General features: G+C 41.2%; 1 protein-coding gene across 1 annotated transcript; it reads left to right on the top strand.

The window, feature by feature from the left end:
- Nucleotides 1-797: 797 nt before the first annotated feature.
- LOC108787408 (protein yippee-like 1) lies at nt 798-8,828 on the top strand (the record flags this gene model as incomplete). The annotated part of the gene is made up of 4 exons (XM_018556953.1): nt 798-1,076; nt 2,848-2,891; nt 6,459-6,567; nt 8,309-8,828. Coding segments are annotated over 4 exons (522 nt in total), but the record flags the coding sequence as incomplete, so codon positions are not given.
- Between the last annotated feature and the right edge of the window lie 3,512 nt (nt 8,829-12,340).

Raw genomic sequence — 12,340 nt, 5'->3', positions numbered from 1 at the left:
CTACAATTGATTTTCTGCAGTATTTCTTCCTAAACTTTCTAGTAGCGCTGAAACCAATTAATCGATAATGAGAATAGTTGACAACTATTTTTATCGATTAGTTGGTTGGATCCCCTAGCTCTCTCCTCCACGCTGGGAGGAGGGCACAACAAGCAGAGGGCGGGTGAGATAGCCAGCCTGCTATTGGCTATTGCAATTTGAAATGGCCAATAGCAGGCTGGCTATTGCACCGGCTCACTACTTGCTGTATTTACATTCAGTTGCCGTCTGCGGAATCTTGCCACTGGCAGCTGTCATTCCCTGGCTGAAGCTATTCAAGCGCCATGTGCTTACTATACAATTATTTAAAAAACAAATGATGAAAGGTGGGGAAAAAAGTCATTTTTGGTTCCGGCCTGACAAATTCTGCTGCAGGAGGTATGTTGCAGTGCTATTCATTTCAATGGCACCCCAAATGTGCCTCGCACCCACGGTACCTCAATGTTGTGCGTTCCAGTGCAGTGCGATTGCAAAACATTGTTCATGCAGTTTTCTGAAGTAAACATTTTTTTATAACGCTGCATTTGTATATTTTATTTTAAATTTAAGGATTGTATTTAATTTGTTTTATCCGATGAATCGAACCCGTTTTACAGGAGTACACATGTCATTATTATAGAGATAAATTAACTACATTGATTACTACCAATATGTGTGCTTACTTAATCACTGTTCTAATCCTGCCTGATTTATGGCTGTGCTTCTTTTTTTTTTTCCCCACACACACTCAATGTTTGTTTTCTTTTTTTCCCCCTCAGGTTAACTTTCTCCCCTGGCGTCAGTGTGGGAAGTGCCACACACTCCCCAAACCAACAACGGCTTTTGCTTGCATTTTCCAGTGTTTCTTCTGTCAGCGAGTGCAGCAAAGTTGTAATTCTTCCAGTGCCAGCCCTGAGCTGAGTGAGGAGCCACCAACAGACATGGTCAAAATGACAAAATCCAAAACTTTCCAGGCTTACTTGCCAAATTGTCACAGAACTTACAGCTGTATTCATTGTAGAGCACACCTAGCCAATCATGATGAATTGATATCCAAGGTAAGTGACTTTTCCTCCTATCGCAGCAGGAATAGCATTGGAAGTGTTTTCTAAAATCATTTTCTGCCCCCCAATGTAGGTGGGGAGATGATATGTATGTTTTGGTATCCCGGCCATGTGAGAGACCCAGAAATATTGGCCTGTGTTGGAAATGACCACTGTTCTTTTCATAGACCTTCTACTTTGGCACTTGGGACTTGTGACCAATACTGGTGACAGAATTTGTGAAGATGTTTTACTAGCCACATGTAAATGATGACAGCCTTCACAGAGGCCTCACCCCTCTTTTTACCATCCATATTACATAATTATTACAGTGCATTATTATTGTGCACAGCTACTATTGGACTGTACTTTATACCAATCAAGGTGGAAGCTCATGTCTTACTAGATCTACTCAGTCTTGATACTTCTCTTTCTCTTCTAGTTCTACTCCTGGAGTTAGCTCCAATTAATAGATAAATAACTAAGGGTTAGTTCACACCATATGCAGTGCGTTCCGGTGCGATTCTGGACGGAACGCACTGCATCGCTCCCTTTTTTGCCGGGCAGGAGGGGGTGTGGCGGGCCATTGAAGTGAATGGCACCGTAGCAACGCCCTGGGGCCGCAATGCGATCACCTGCATGGGATCGCAAGGCACATTGTGCCTGCAGTGCGGATCCGGTGTGGTGCGATCAAGATGCTGCAAGCACTATTTTGATCGCACCGGACCACACTGCAGGCACAATGTGCCTTGCGATCCTGTGCGGGTGATCAATTTGCGGCCAGAGGGCGTGGCTATTGTGCCATTCACTTCAATGGCCCGCCACGTCCCCTCCTGCCCAGCAAAAAAGAGAGCCGGCCGCAATGCTATGCAGTGCGTTCCGGCCAGAATCGTACCAGAACGCACTGCATATGGTGTGAACTAACCCTATGGGTTAGTCATGTGACCAAAACTTAAAGGGATCCTTCAGGGGCATTTTTCTTCTTCTCACCGAGACTGTTATCATAGCTGTAAATAAATGAAAACTGTCCCCATCTGCCCACACTGAACAAATCTGCTAGAGGAGGGTTTTTCTCTCTTCTGCATCAATTCAGCTGTGCGTGTAAATTCTTTGCCGGCTATTCAAGTTATTCCCAACATAGCAGTACATTTCCCTGCTGAAAACCAAAACAGTCGCCTTTTAAGCTTCCCACGTGCAGCCTTCAAGATGTAAATAAATCCATGGAATCGTTAATATTTATCTGATTACAAGTTAGAATAAAAATGTTTACGTGTAAACATAGTAAATTACAGACCGTATATACAAAACACTGTAGATTCCTGTTGATGGAAAAAAAAGTAAATGTTAGTAATACAAGGTAGTAATGGAAACAGCTTAGATTTATTTATTTTTGCATGCGTTTGATTTTCCTGTGCAGCTCAGTGCATTTCGGTTTATAATGCATTTAGGAACAGATTCCTGTATTTGGTATGTTTTTCCCAGTTAGGAAACCTGATTCACATAATGCTGCCTTGCCTTTCTATTCATGTAGAAGGCTGTCATTCTGCTTCTGAAGTTTTTAATGAGTGAATGACACTTGACCAATAAGAATTCTGTTTGCACCTGGAGGATTAGGCCTCCTTCACACTGCTAGTCATAGAAGAAGAAGATATTTAACTGAATTATGACCAGTAAAAGAAGTTATGCCATAATCTCTAAATAGCCTTATTAACATCCCTTCTTAATGTGATTATGACTTTACTTGTTGTCTGTGACTAAAAGTTTTTTGTTTGTTTTCTCTCTGCAGTCATTTCAGGGAAGCCAGGGGAGAGCCTACCTCTTTAACTCTGTGTAAGTATTTCCTTCTGATTTCCTTTTACATGGTGGTGTTTGTATTGCGTAAAATATGGGTTTACACTTTCTATAAAGACAGTAGGAAACCCTGTTTTACTTATTTCCCTTGTTTATATAAAGTATCCCGCACAGAGCCATTCATAGTAACCCTACCTACAGGGGAACTTATAATGTAATATCCTCAATGCAGTACTCTCAATCATGCACACAGGGCCAGTTTGGTGACAAATGAACCTAAAGGGGTGTGTTTGGATTGCATGAGGTAAAAGGGTATCCGGGGAAAACGTCGGGAAGCAAAGGGTCAGAACATGCATACTCAATGCAAATAGTGTCCCTGGTGTGCTGTGAACTTGTGACTCAGGATTGCCAAACTCTTACCCACCATACTGCCCGTTCTATGCAGAAATTTCAATATGAATGGGTATTCTGCTCAGACCTCTGTTAAAGATAGTACACATGTAGTAAGGTTTCCCCACTTTCTTTATTCGGCAGCAAGGTGGCTCTTTGGTTAGCACACAGTTGCCTTGCATTGCTAGGGTTCTGGGATTATTTTTGGACCCAGGACAGTATCTGCATGGAGTTTGTAGGTCCTCAATGTTTTGATGTGGCTTTCCTTGACTATTATGACAACCCAGAAACATACTAACTGGTAAATTTCATTCCAGAATGACCCTGGATTGGGTATAAGTGGTTGGAACATTAGACTTCATGTTCTTTATAGTTAGGAAGTAAAGGTAGCTCTAATTTCGGCCAAAATTCTAGCTGTGGGCAGCCCTGATGGCACCACCCGGCTTGAAAAAAAAGTCAGGTGGAAAGTTCTAAGCCGAACAGTGACTGCATCCTATCCTACCCTGCTTTTATTAGGCTTATTTAGTGTAGCGGGGTGAAAAGCTGTAACATTATACAAAGAATTGTAACCCAGAGCAACCAATCAGATGAGACATCAGAGTTCTGCATTTTAACTCAATACTTTGGATTAGACTGGCCATAGACAAACTCACTTTGAACAATAGGTGGGAAGACCACTTTCAGGTCATGATCCTATCAGGACCTGCCCCAGCTTCTTACGTGACTCATTCCCTCATGAGAAGGATTGCTCTGGTTGCTGAGAGATTTTCCATCAATTTAGGGCCTGTGTCGACAGGCTTTGGGCTTGTGCCAATGGTATCAGTTTGAGACACTTCTGAGATCATTCAAAATACTTTGACAGGTGCATGATGTGACCTGCTGTTGACCTTCTGAATTGATTTTTTTTTTCTTGCTTGCTTCAAGCGGGTTTTGCATTACCATAATCTTGTGTGGGAATGGAAAAATCCTCTTGAAGCGAGTCAGAAAGGGGTCAGATGCACCTGTCGGTGTACTCTGAATGATCCTAGAAGTGTCCCAGACTGATGACAAGCTCAAAGCCCATGGACACATGAAAGTCTCTGTTGGTGAAAATGATCACTTTAGATGGGCGGTGGGATCAGTTTATAGCCAACCTTACCATTCTTGGCATATTACACTTTAGCCGTTCAAAGCTTGTGTTTGCTGCTTGGCACAGTCTGCATCAGATTTGACCTGAATATAATGTAAAAACCCTCATAACCGGTATGGGAGCGAAGCCTGAGTAATGGTAAGGATATGTGGATCAATATTTGATGCCTTTTGAGAAAATTCCACAAATGTACTTTCCGCTCAGGCTGTTCACCGTTCTGCATAACAGGAATGTGAACATTTTAATATCTGTGAATTGAGAAAACTCTTCTTCCAGCATGGGAGTCTGTACTAAAATCCTGGATCACACCATATTTTGGTTTGGAGTGCAAAGCTCTTCTCACCTAGGTCACATCCTTATTTATAACCTTGTGAGTAGCTGTCCAGAGTGTGGGCTATAAATAGGTTCCCTTGGAAAGAATGCTGCAGCGAGGTTGTAGCTGTGCTGCTCCGGAGCACCTGGTGCAGATCACATCTGCCGTGATTGTATCTGTCTGTACATTCTAAATACAGGGCTTTCTAGAGGGCTGTGTGTCCACCAGGTATGTGTCCTTCTCTGGCCAAAGTGGAAAGAATCTGAAACACTTTTAGTATTCTTTCACTTTTACCAAGAGATTATGTTGGAATCTGGCTAAGTGGTATTGCTGTGCCCTCATTCCACATGGATTACATGGATTAACCCTTTTCAGACCAGTTGTAAAAAATGTTTGGCTTAACCGCTTCCTGGCCGGCCGTTGTAAAAAAAACAGCCGGCCGGGAGCTTCCTGGATGTAACAGGCTGTGTATATACGGCCTGTTAGCCCCTCCCACTCAGGCGCGGGAAGACACAAAATTTTAAAAACAAGCAGCGATGCCTGTTAACATACAAGCGATCCGCCGGCATAGAGCCGGTGGATCGCTTGTATAAGCTGCCGGCCCGTGTGTCCCCCACACCCCCTCCCTCCGCGGCCCCCCTTCTCGTTGTTATGCTGGTCCCGGGCTCCGCTGTGCTTGGTGCGAGCCCGGGACCAGCATAGTGCCTCTCTGACAGGGGATCAGAGGGAGGTCGGTACACGATCTCCCTCCGGTCCCCTCTCCGGTGTCAGAATGCGGAAGTGTTGTATATTACATCGCTTCCGCATTCTCGTGTCACTCTCCAGCTTCGGACGCTGGAGAGAAGCTGATGAAGCAGATCTGTGCTTCATCAGCTTCTTCAGGGGGGTCCTAGGTGACATTAGGGGTCTTGGAGACCCCTGATGTCTCCATAAAGAGGACCTGTCACATATTTTGCTATCACATAGGGGGGTTTCTTAGCCCCCTATGTGATGGCAATAAAGTTACATGAAAAAAAACAAATGGGGAAAAAAATGAAAGTTTCCCCCAAAAAAATTTTAAGTTACATATAAAAAAGAATACAAAAAAACAAATTTTTTAAAAAGTCACCACTGATACATACACGCATGCAAATATGCGCCAGGTGCACATACCTGCGAAAACGACGATTACGCCGCACATGTTACATATCGCCGCGAACGTCACAGTGAGAACAATAATTCTAGGGCCATCAATCACTGATAACACTAAACTGATGAGCAGTAAAAGCTTTTAAAACTTTTTGGGTATGGTAGTTTTTTTGCGATTTTCAAGGGTGCGCACAATTTTTAAGCTTGACATGTTTGGTGTCTATTTACCCGACGTGACCCTGTCTTTTATATTTTACCAAAAAATTGGGTAATAATAAATGTTTTATAACATAATGTAAAAAAACTTATTTTTTTTTTTTCAAAATTTTCAGTAATTTTTCCTTACTATAGTAAAAAATAAAACCCCCAGTGGTGAATAAATACCACCAAAATAAAGCTCTATCTGTCCCCAAAAAAGGGTATAAAATTCATTTCAGTACAGCGCTGCATGACGGAATAAATATCAGTCAAAGTACCGCAGCGCTGAATACTGAAAAATGGCCTGGCAGCGCGGACTTCAAGCGGTTAAACAAATAAAGAATGAAAAGATCTTTAACCGAATTTGAATATTATCGCTAACGTTCAATCTTTTTAGCATTCTAGATTTGATCTGAGGTGTTTATTGGAGACTGCTTCTGTTCCGCAGGGTAAATGTCGGTTGTGGTCCAGCAGAGGAGAGGGTCCTTTTAACTGGTTTGCATGCCGTTGCTGATATATACTGTGAGAACTGTAAAACCACACTTGGCTGGAAATACGTGAGTTGTATACCTTTTTTTTTTTAATACTTCCTAATCATGTAATTTTCCCAAGTTAAGGTAACACAATTGTGCTGTTCACAAATCTTCCCAGGGGACGTGCAAGTGTACCGTAGACGTATTAACCAAAACGGCTTTAACAACAAAGCCAGTATTTGGACCAGTGTTAATGTTCCTCTTTTCTATCAGCAGGGCCATTGCTGTGCTGCTGTTACTGAGTTTCAGTTCAGTGAGACTTTAAATTAAAAAAAGACAAAAGCTGTGTTTTGATGCATATAAAGTGAGTTTTCAGCTTTTGCTTAAGGGCTAGGTGCACCTTTTTAATACGTCTCTTTAGGTTCAGCTCTGCAGGCAAATTCTAATTGGAATTGCATACCAGAAAGCTGTACAAAGCCAACTTTTCTCTATGCTGGGCTGCGGCAGTGATTCATTGCTCCTGTGTGGTCATCCTGCTTTGAAAAGTCTGAATATAGAGAGTTATAATTAGGGATGCACCGATACCAAGTACCGCACTCGGTACAAGTACAAGTACAGATACTTTTCCAGCTCCAAGTCTAGACTAGAGGAAAAACTCAAAAGTTAGGAGGCAGCTGTCATTTGTAAGGAGCTCCTGGGATTTGTACATCTCCGTTTTAATGTATGATTTTGTTTTTATAAAGGGATGCACCCATACCATTTTTGCAAGTACTGATAGGTCAGAGCCAGGTACCAGCTGCCACCCTGGTAGTTCTCATGAAAATGCCAATAATCGGGACTGGTATCTGGACATCCCTAGTTATAACTATTGATGATAGCTGTTATTCATTATGGGGGGTCAGACCTGATTCATGTAACAGATCTCAAAGCATGCTGGGAGCGCCAGCAAGGGGATTGCTTTACGGCTCAGGCTATGCTATGTAGTGTAAACGCCACCCAGGTTATGATATGTGCTACCTTTTTAAACGTTGCTGAAGGTGACTGAATCTGAGAAGTTGTATTAATGGCTATTCACAATGACCTCATTTTAATTGCATTTGTTTGTTAAAAATTGGGGTGACGTTTAGCCCAATTTAAAAGCATACAGGAAATTGTAAAGCATATCTAACCCCAAGTCTGAAAATTGAATATATTGCAGCTTACCAGTCTTTGTTTTTTTAATTCCTCTTTATTTAATTTTCTTTTGACAATTAACAATAATAATTTACAACCACATAATTAATAGTGTAATTTACAACAACATGATTATACATCCACATACTTACAACTCACATTCAAGACACTGCTATCTTCACAACTTAGTCCACACTTTAACATTTAGCTTACCAGTCTTTAGATGTTGTGACCGCATTATTATATATTTCTTTCACTGTTATTTTCACTGGGTGATCCTGCCATGAACACACTTATTGTTCTAGGGTGACAACTATCACTCATCATACTGTATCTATTGAGAAGTAGCTTTGTTACTTTAGTACAGGACTACAACACCTCCATTTCTCTATAACAAGAGTGGAGTGATTTCTGTAGTCCTCAAAGATAGCAGGAAACAATGTAACTGATAACGGGTAGAAAAGGAAGCTATCGGCTACTTGTAAGTTCCAGTGACTTGCCAAGTACTGAAGAAAAAAGGATGACATCCCTGGAACTTGTACCTCTAAATAAAAGTCAGCATTGGCAGCTCCCTGATTCTTATTTTGACAGACTCATTTGGAAATTCTTATACTTTTTTCCCGCTAATGTTCACTCTTCTTGCTTCCCGTAGGAACATGCCTTTGAAAGCAGCCAAAAATACAAGGAAGGAAAGTTTATCATTGAACTGGCTCACATGATAAAAGACAATGGCTGGGAGTGAGCTCCCGCACAGCTTCCCTTTTAGGTTGCGTCTGTGTGAATCATAAATTACAGGCAATGTAAAACTGGACTGGATTTTCATACCGAGCAACCGAATTTATCACTGAACTTTATATATTAAAGAGTAACCTCATGGACTGTTAGATTAGCTGACGGGCATGTTGTGGCTGGACTTGAATTCCGACCGGTGCTTGAAGATTTCTGCTCTTGTTTTACCATCCTCTCTCCCCATCCCCCCCATGTCGACGTTTGTCATGTGTGATCGGATGACACTGCTGCCATACACTGGATGAGATTTCTCCACTCACAACTCTTTGACACCAGATTCACCTGTATTGGCTTGCCCTACGTTTTTGTGCATGCCTATGTTCTGTTTTTCTCCAACACCTTGGTACACCAGGATCAGAGTTGAAGAAACCAGTGCGCATCCAGCAAAGAAAAAAAAAATACAACCCAGCACAGCTTGAAACATGGACTATATTGCAGCGCAATGTGTTCCATAGCCAAGAAAAGGAGGGGTTTGTAGAACCGAAGGCATGGTAGACAAGATGTGGTTTCAGTGCTGTCAATGCATGTTCAAAACGTTATCGTCAGCACTGCTCTAAGGGGTGCTTATTCCAAAGTGCAGAGAAGTGGCTAGATGGCCCACTTCCAATGATTTCCATTTTGGTTTACGTCTGTTTCGGTAATACCGAGTTGCTAAGATTGTTCAGTCTTGGATGGGGAGGTGGGGTCCCAATGATGTTTCCTCCACAAAACGATAAATTAGTTCCTTCCAATTGGAGATCCAAAAACCCCCCGTGTTATGAAACGATCTCAACTTCTCCTCTTCTAGAGTGGCCTAACAATTCGGCCATATGGCAAACCCTGCTTGGGAGCAAGGCGGTTTGCTCAATCAGTTGTGTAACCAGTGCCACATACATCTAAAGTGTGTTGTTATGGCTGGTTCCATAAACCATTGTAGGCTTCATGCACTGGACAAAGAGGGCATTTGAAATGTCATGAAACATGCTCCCACTTCTTTTTTGCACACTCACATTATAGGGAACCTTTCTGGGGAAAAGTCCCTCCCTGTTTGTATAGTACTATATCCCCCGTGTTGTGTTTTTTTTTTTGGGGGGGGGTTTCTAAGAATGTTTAATTTAACTCTTTGGGGTGTGGGTGGTTTGCTGGTTAAATCATTTCCAAAGTTTGTTGGGTTTTATTGTATTTTTAAAAAACAAAAATAATGAAAGTATACAATCTATGAACATAAATGTTACCTTAATGAATTGTTACATGTGCACATCTGCAGCTGCTGTGAAAGTAAGAAGGAAATTGTATAAACTGGGCATAGCCTTTCTCCCTCCATGTGGATCACTGCTTCTTTGATCCATAATGCAATCCACGGTCCTTTCTCGTGCCCTTCTAACATGTAGGCGTCCCTTGCACAGTTATTAGTATTAGGCTTTTGTGGTCTTTCAATCCTAGCCAAGGCTGGCCGTAGATGGACAGATCATGTTAGATTTTAGGAAACGTCTGCTCTTTGTTGCCAGTGCCAAATCCACAGTGTGGATGGCGGATCCACAGATCCACCATCCTTTTAAACTCCTGCAAAGATTTAATACTATGCTCTGGGGATCCTTGCCCCTGATTTCAGTTACTATTGTCATTTAGGTTTATTGACGCTGTTTTTTTCTCTGAGCCCAATATGCCTGATTATCAGTAGTGGTGCTGAGTGTGGTCGCATCGCTAGCAAAACGCGTGCTGTGCATGGGCGACTTTAGTCATGACCTTCCAGAGGAATGGGGGGGTGACCGCAAAGAAAACTAGTCGTGGCTTTTTGCAGGGCCATTTTATTTTTCTATCTTACACTACCACTACTGTAAGCACTTTGACTTTAATGATACAATGGGAAGCCTTGCAATAGAAAAGATTCTATCCCCCTTTTACCCCCCTAGACATGTTCTATGTACTGCTATAAGCTTCATCAGTGTAATAACTGACACAATGCTGCTGCTTGACGCATTATTTAGTAGTAGGCTGGACTGCACTTTATGCTTATGGTAACCTTCAACAACTGCTTTAGTTAATATTGTAATAGAGTTCACAGCTGCGATCTATAGATAGGAGAGAAAAACATCTTTTCAGTGTAATTCTATTTTTTCTTAAAAACTAAAAAAAAAGAAGATTGTGGTTGTATACGAATCCCATGATTATACAGTTGGAGATCTACCATTTCAGCGAAACGTATTGACCGACTTTGCTGTATAACTAGAGATTGTTAGAATCCATTTCTAGGCCTCTCCACCGCTAGTGAAGAGGTTATGTCTGAAGACAGGTGCCTGCATTTAACGAGGCCATGTTTAACCCCTTCGCTCCTGCAAGGGTTCGTTTCTGAACTTGCATGACCTGCGCAACTAATGTTTATCGAGTTCTATTAGTGAGATTGGCCGGCTTGACCCTAGTTTCTGCTATGCACTTTGCTATATGTCCAATGAACTGTGCTTTGACTTTTTTGCATACATTCAGATGATCTTTGGCCTCTAAATTTATATTGAAATTAAAGTTAAAAGAAGAAGAAAAAAAATGGTAGCCAGCATCAGAAGCCTGTTCTTTCCTTATGAAGAAAGCACCCACTTAAATAATGACATAAATAAAGGCTCCCGGATGTGGCTAAGGTGAATATAGGACAGTCTGGTTACTGATCCTGATTTGTTTTTGTTTGTTTTTCAGCAGTTTGCATAAAACTTGAAATATATATATAAAAAAAGACAAAAAAGCATTTTCCATCTAACCAATTTTGTACATAATATGGGTAATATTTAAAAGTTTTGTGTTTTTGGTAAGGTTGCTGTTTCCTTTTTTTGTTTGTTTATCTCTCCATACCTTTTTTTTTATGATTGTTGTAGCTGCTTAACACATTTTCTGTTTGTGGCCGTGTGTATATTGTTTTTATAAGCTGTTCAAAAGAAAAAGAAGCTATTGTGAAAGCAATTTTTTTTTTTTCGCTCTTACGTTTTCAGTTTCAGGTGTTCCAGTGCTTAAAACTGTCCCTATACTCTGGCAGATAGAAGACAGCTCTACAAGAATGGCCTTAATGGAACTACTTTATTGGTGGGGCTCCTAGGTGGTCAGGGTGCTCCATTGTCAATATTATATGTCCCCATGACCGTGAGATTCCTGATGTTGTACAACATTTTTGCTCAGTGATTGGTGTGACTAAAATAAAAACATTTTTTTCAGAATTTTCTGGATCTTCATATACAACAAAACTTTAATGATCACATGGACTTGCATTTTAATTATTTACAGTGAAAAAACTACGTGGACTTTTTTTTTTTTTTTTCAAGCTAAAAGCTGTGTTCTGTTTCACATTGCCATTGTTCTTTGTTCCCTGTAGCTGCACATAGCAGGGGACGTGTGTTTTGCAGTAGACAAACTGTTCTCGTGAACCTATTTCCTGTATATGGTTCTGTTCTACTCAGTATTGAACTTCCTAACACTCGGATAAGCATGCTCACTATCACATGTCATCTAAGAGGTTAAACATAGCCTTCTATATTTCATGTGTGACGATGACGTACCTCTCGGTCACCATATCCAAACAGAAGAAGCCTGCCCATCCTTTCAAACATTTTGTTGTCAAAGTGACCATGGCTAGAAAATGATTGATTGCATCTCTTAAAGGTTTGATTCATAATGTGTGAAAACCTAGGAAGTATCATTCTCTGCTGGCATTAATGGAAAGTCTGTAGAGGGGAAAGTCTTTCCAAAAGTGATATTTCAATTAAAGTATCCAAGTCTGATAAGCTAAGTAATTAGATGGTTTCTTATATCTCTTTGGAAATTCAGCAGTAAGACCTCCCAGCTAGTAGTTCTTTTGCTTCTGTTTCCACCCGTCTTGGCATAGTGTTCCTTCCACCTTGGTGTGTTCCCATATTTTATAACAAAAACGCAGGCC

The sequence above is a fragment of the Nanorana parkeri genome, unplaced genomic scaffold (genome assembly GCF_000935625.1).
Source record: "Nanorana parkeri isolate BGI_ZX_2015 unplaced genomic scaffold, ASM93562v1 scaffold260, whole genome shotgun sequence".
Taxonomy (NCBI): Eukaryota; Metazoa; Chordata; class Amphibia; order Anura; family Dicroglossidae; genus Nanorana; species Nanorana parkeri.
Note: the sequence above shows the minus strand (reverse complement) of the source record. Positions and strands in the feature narration are given on the sequence as shown.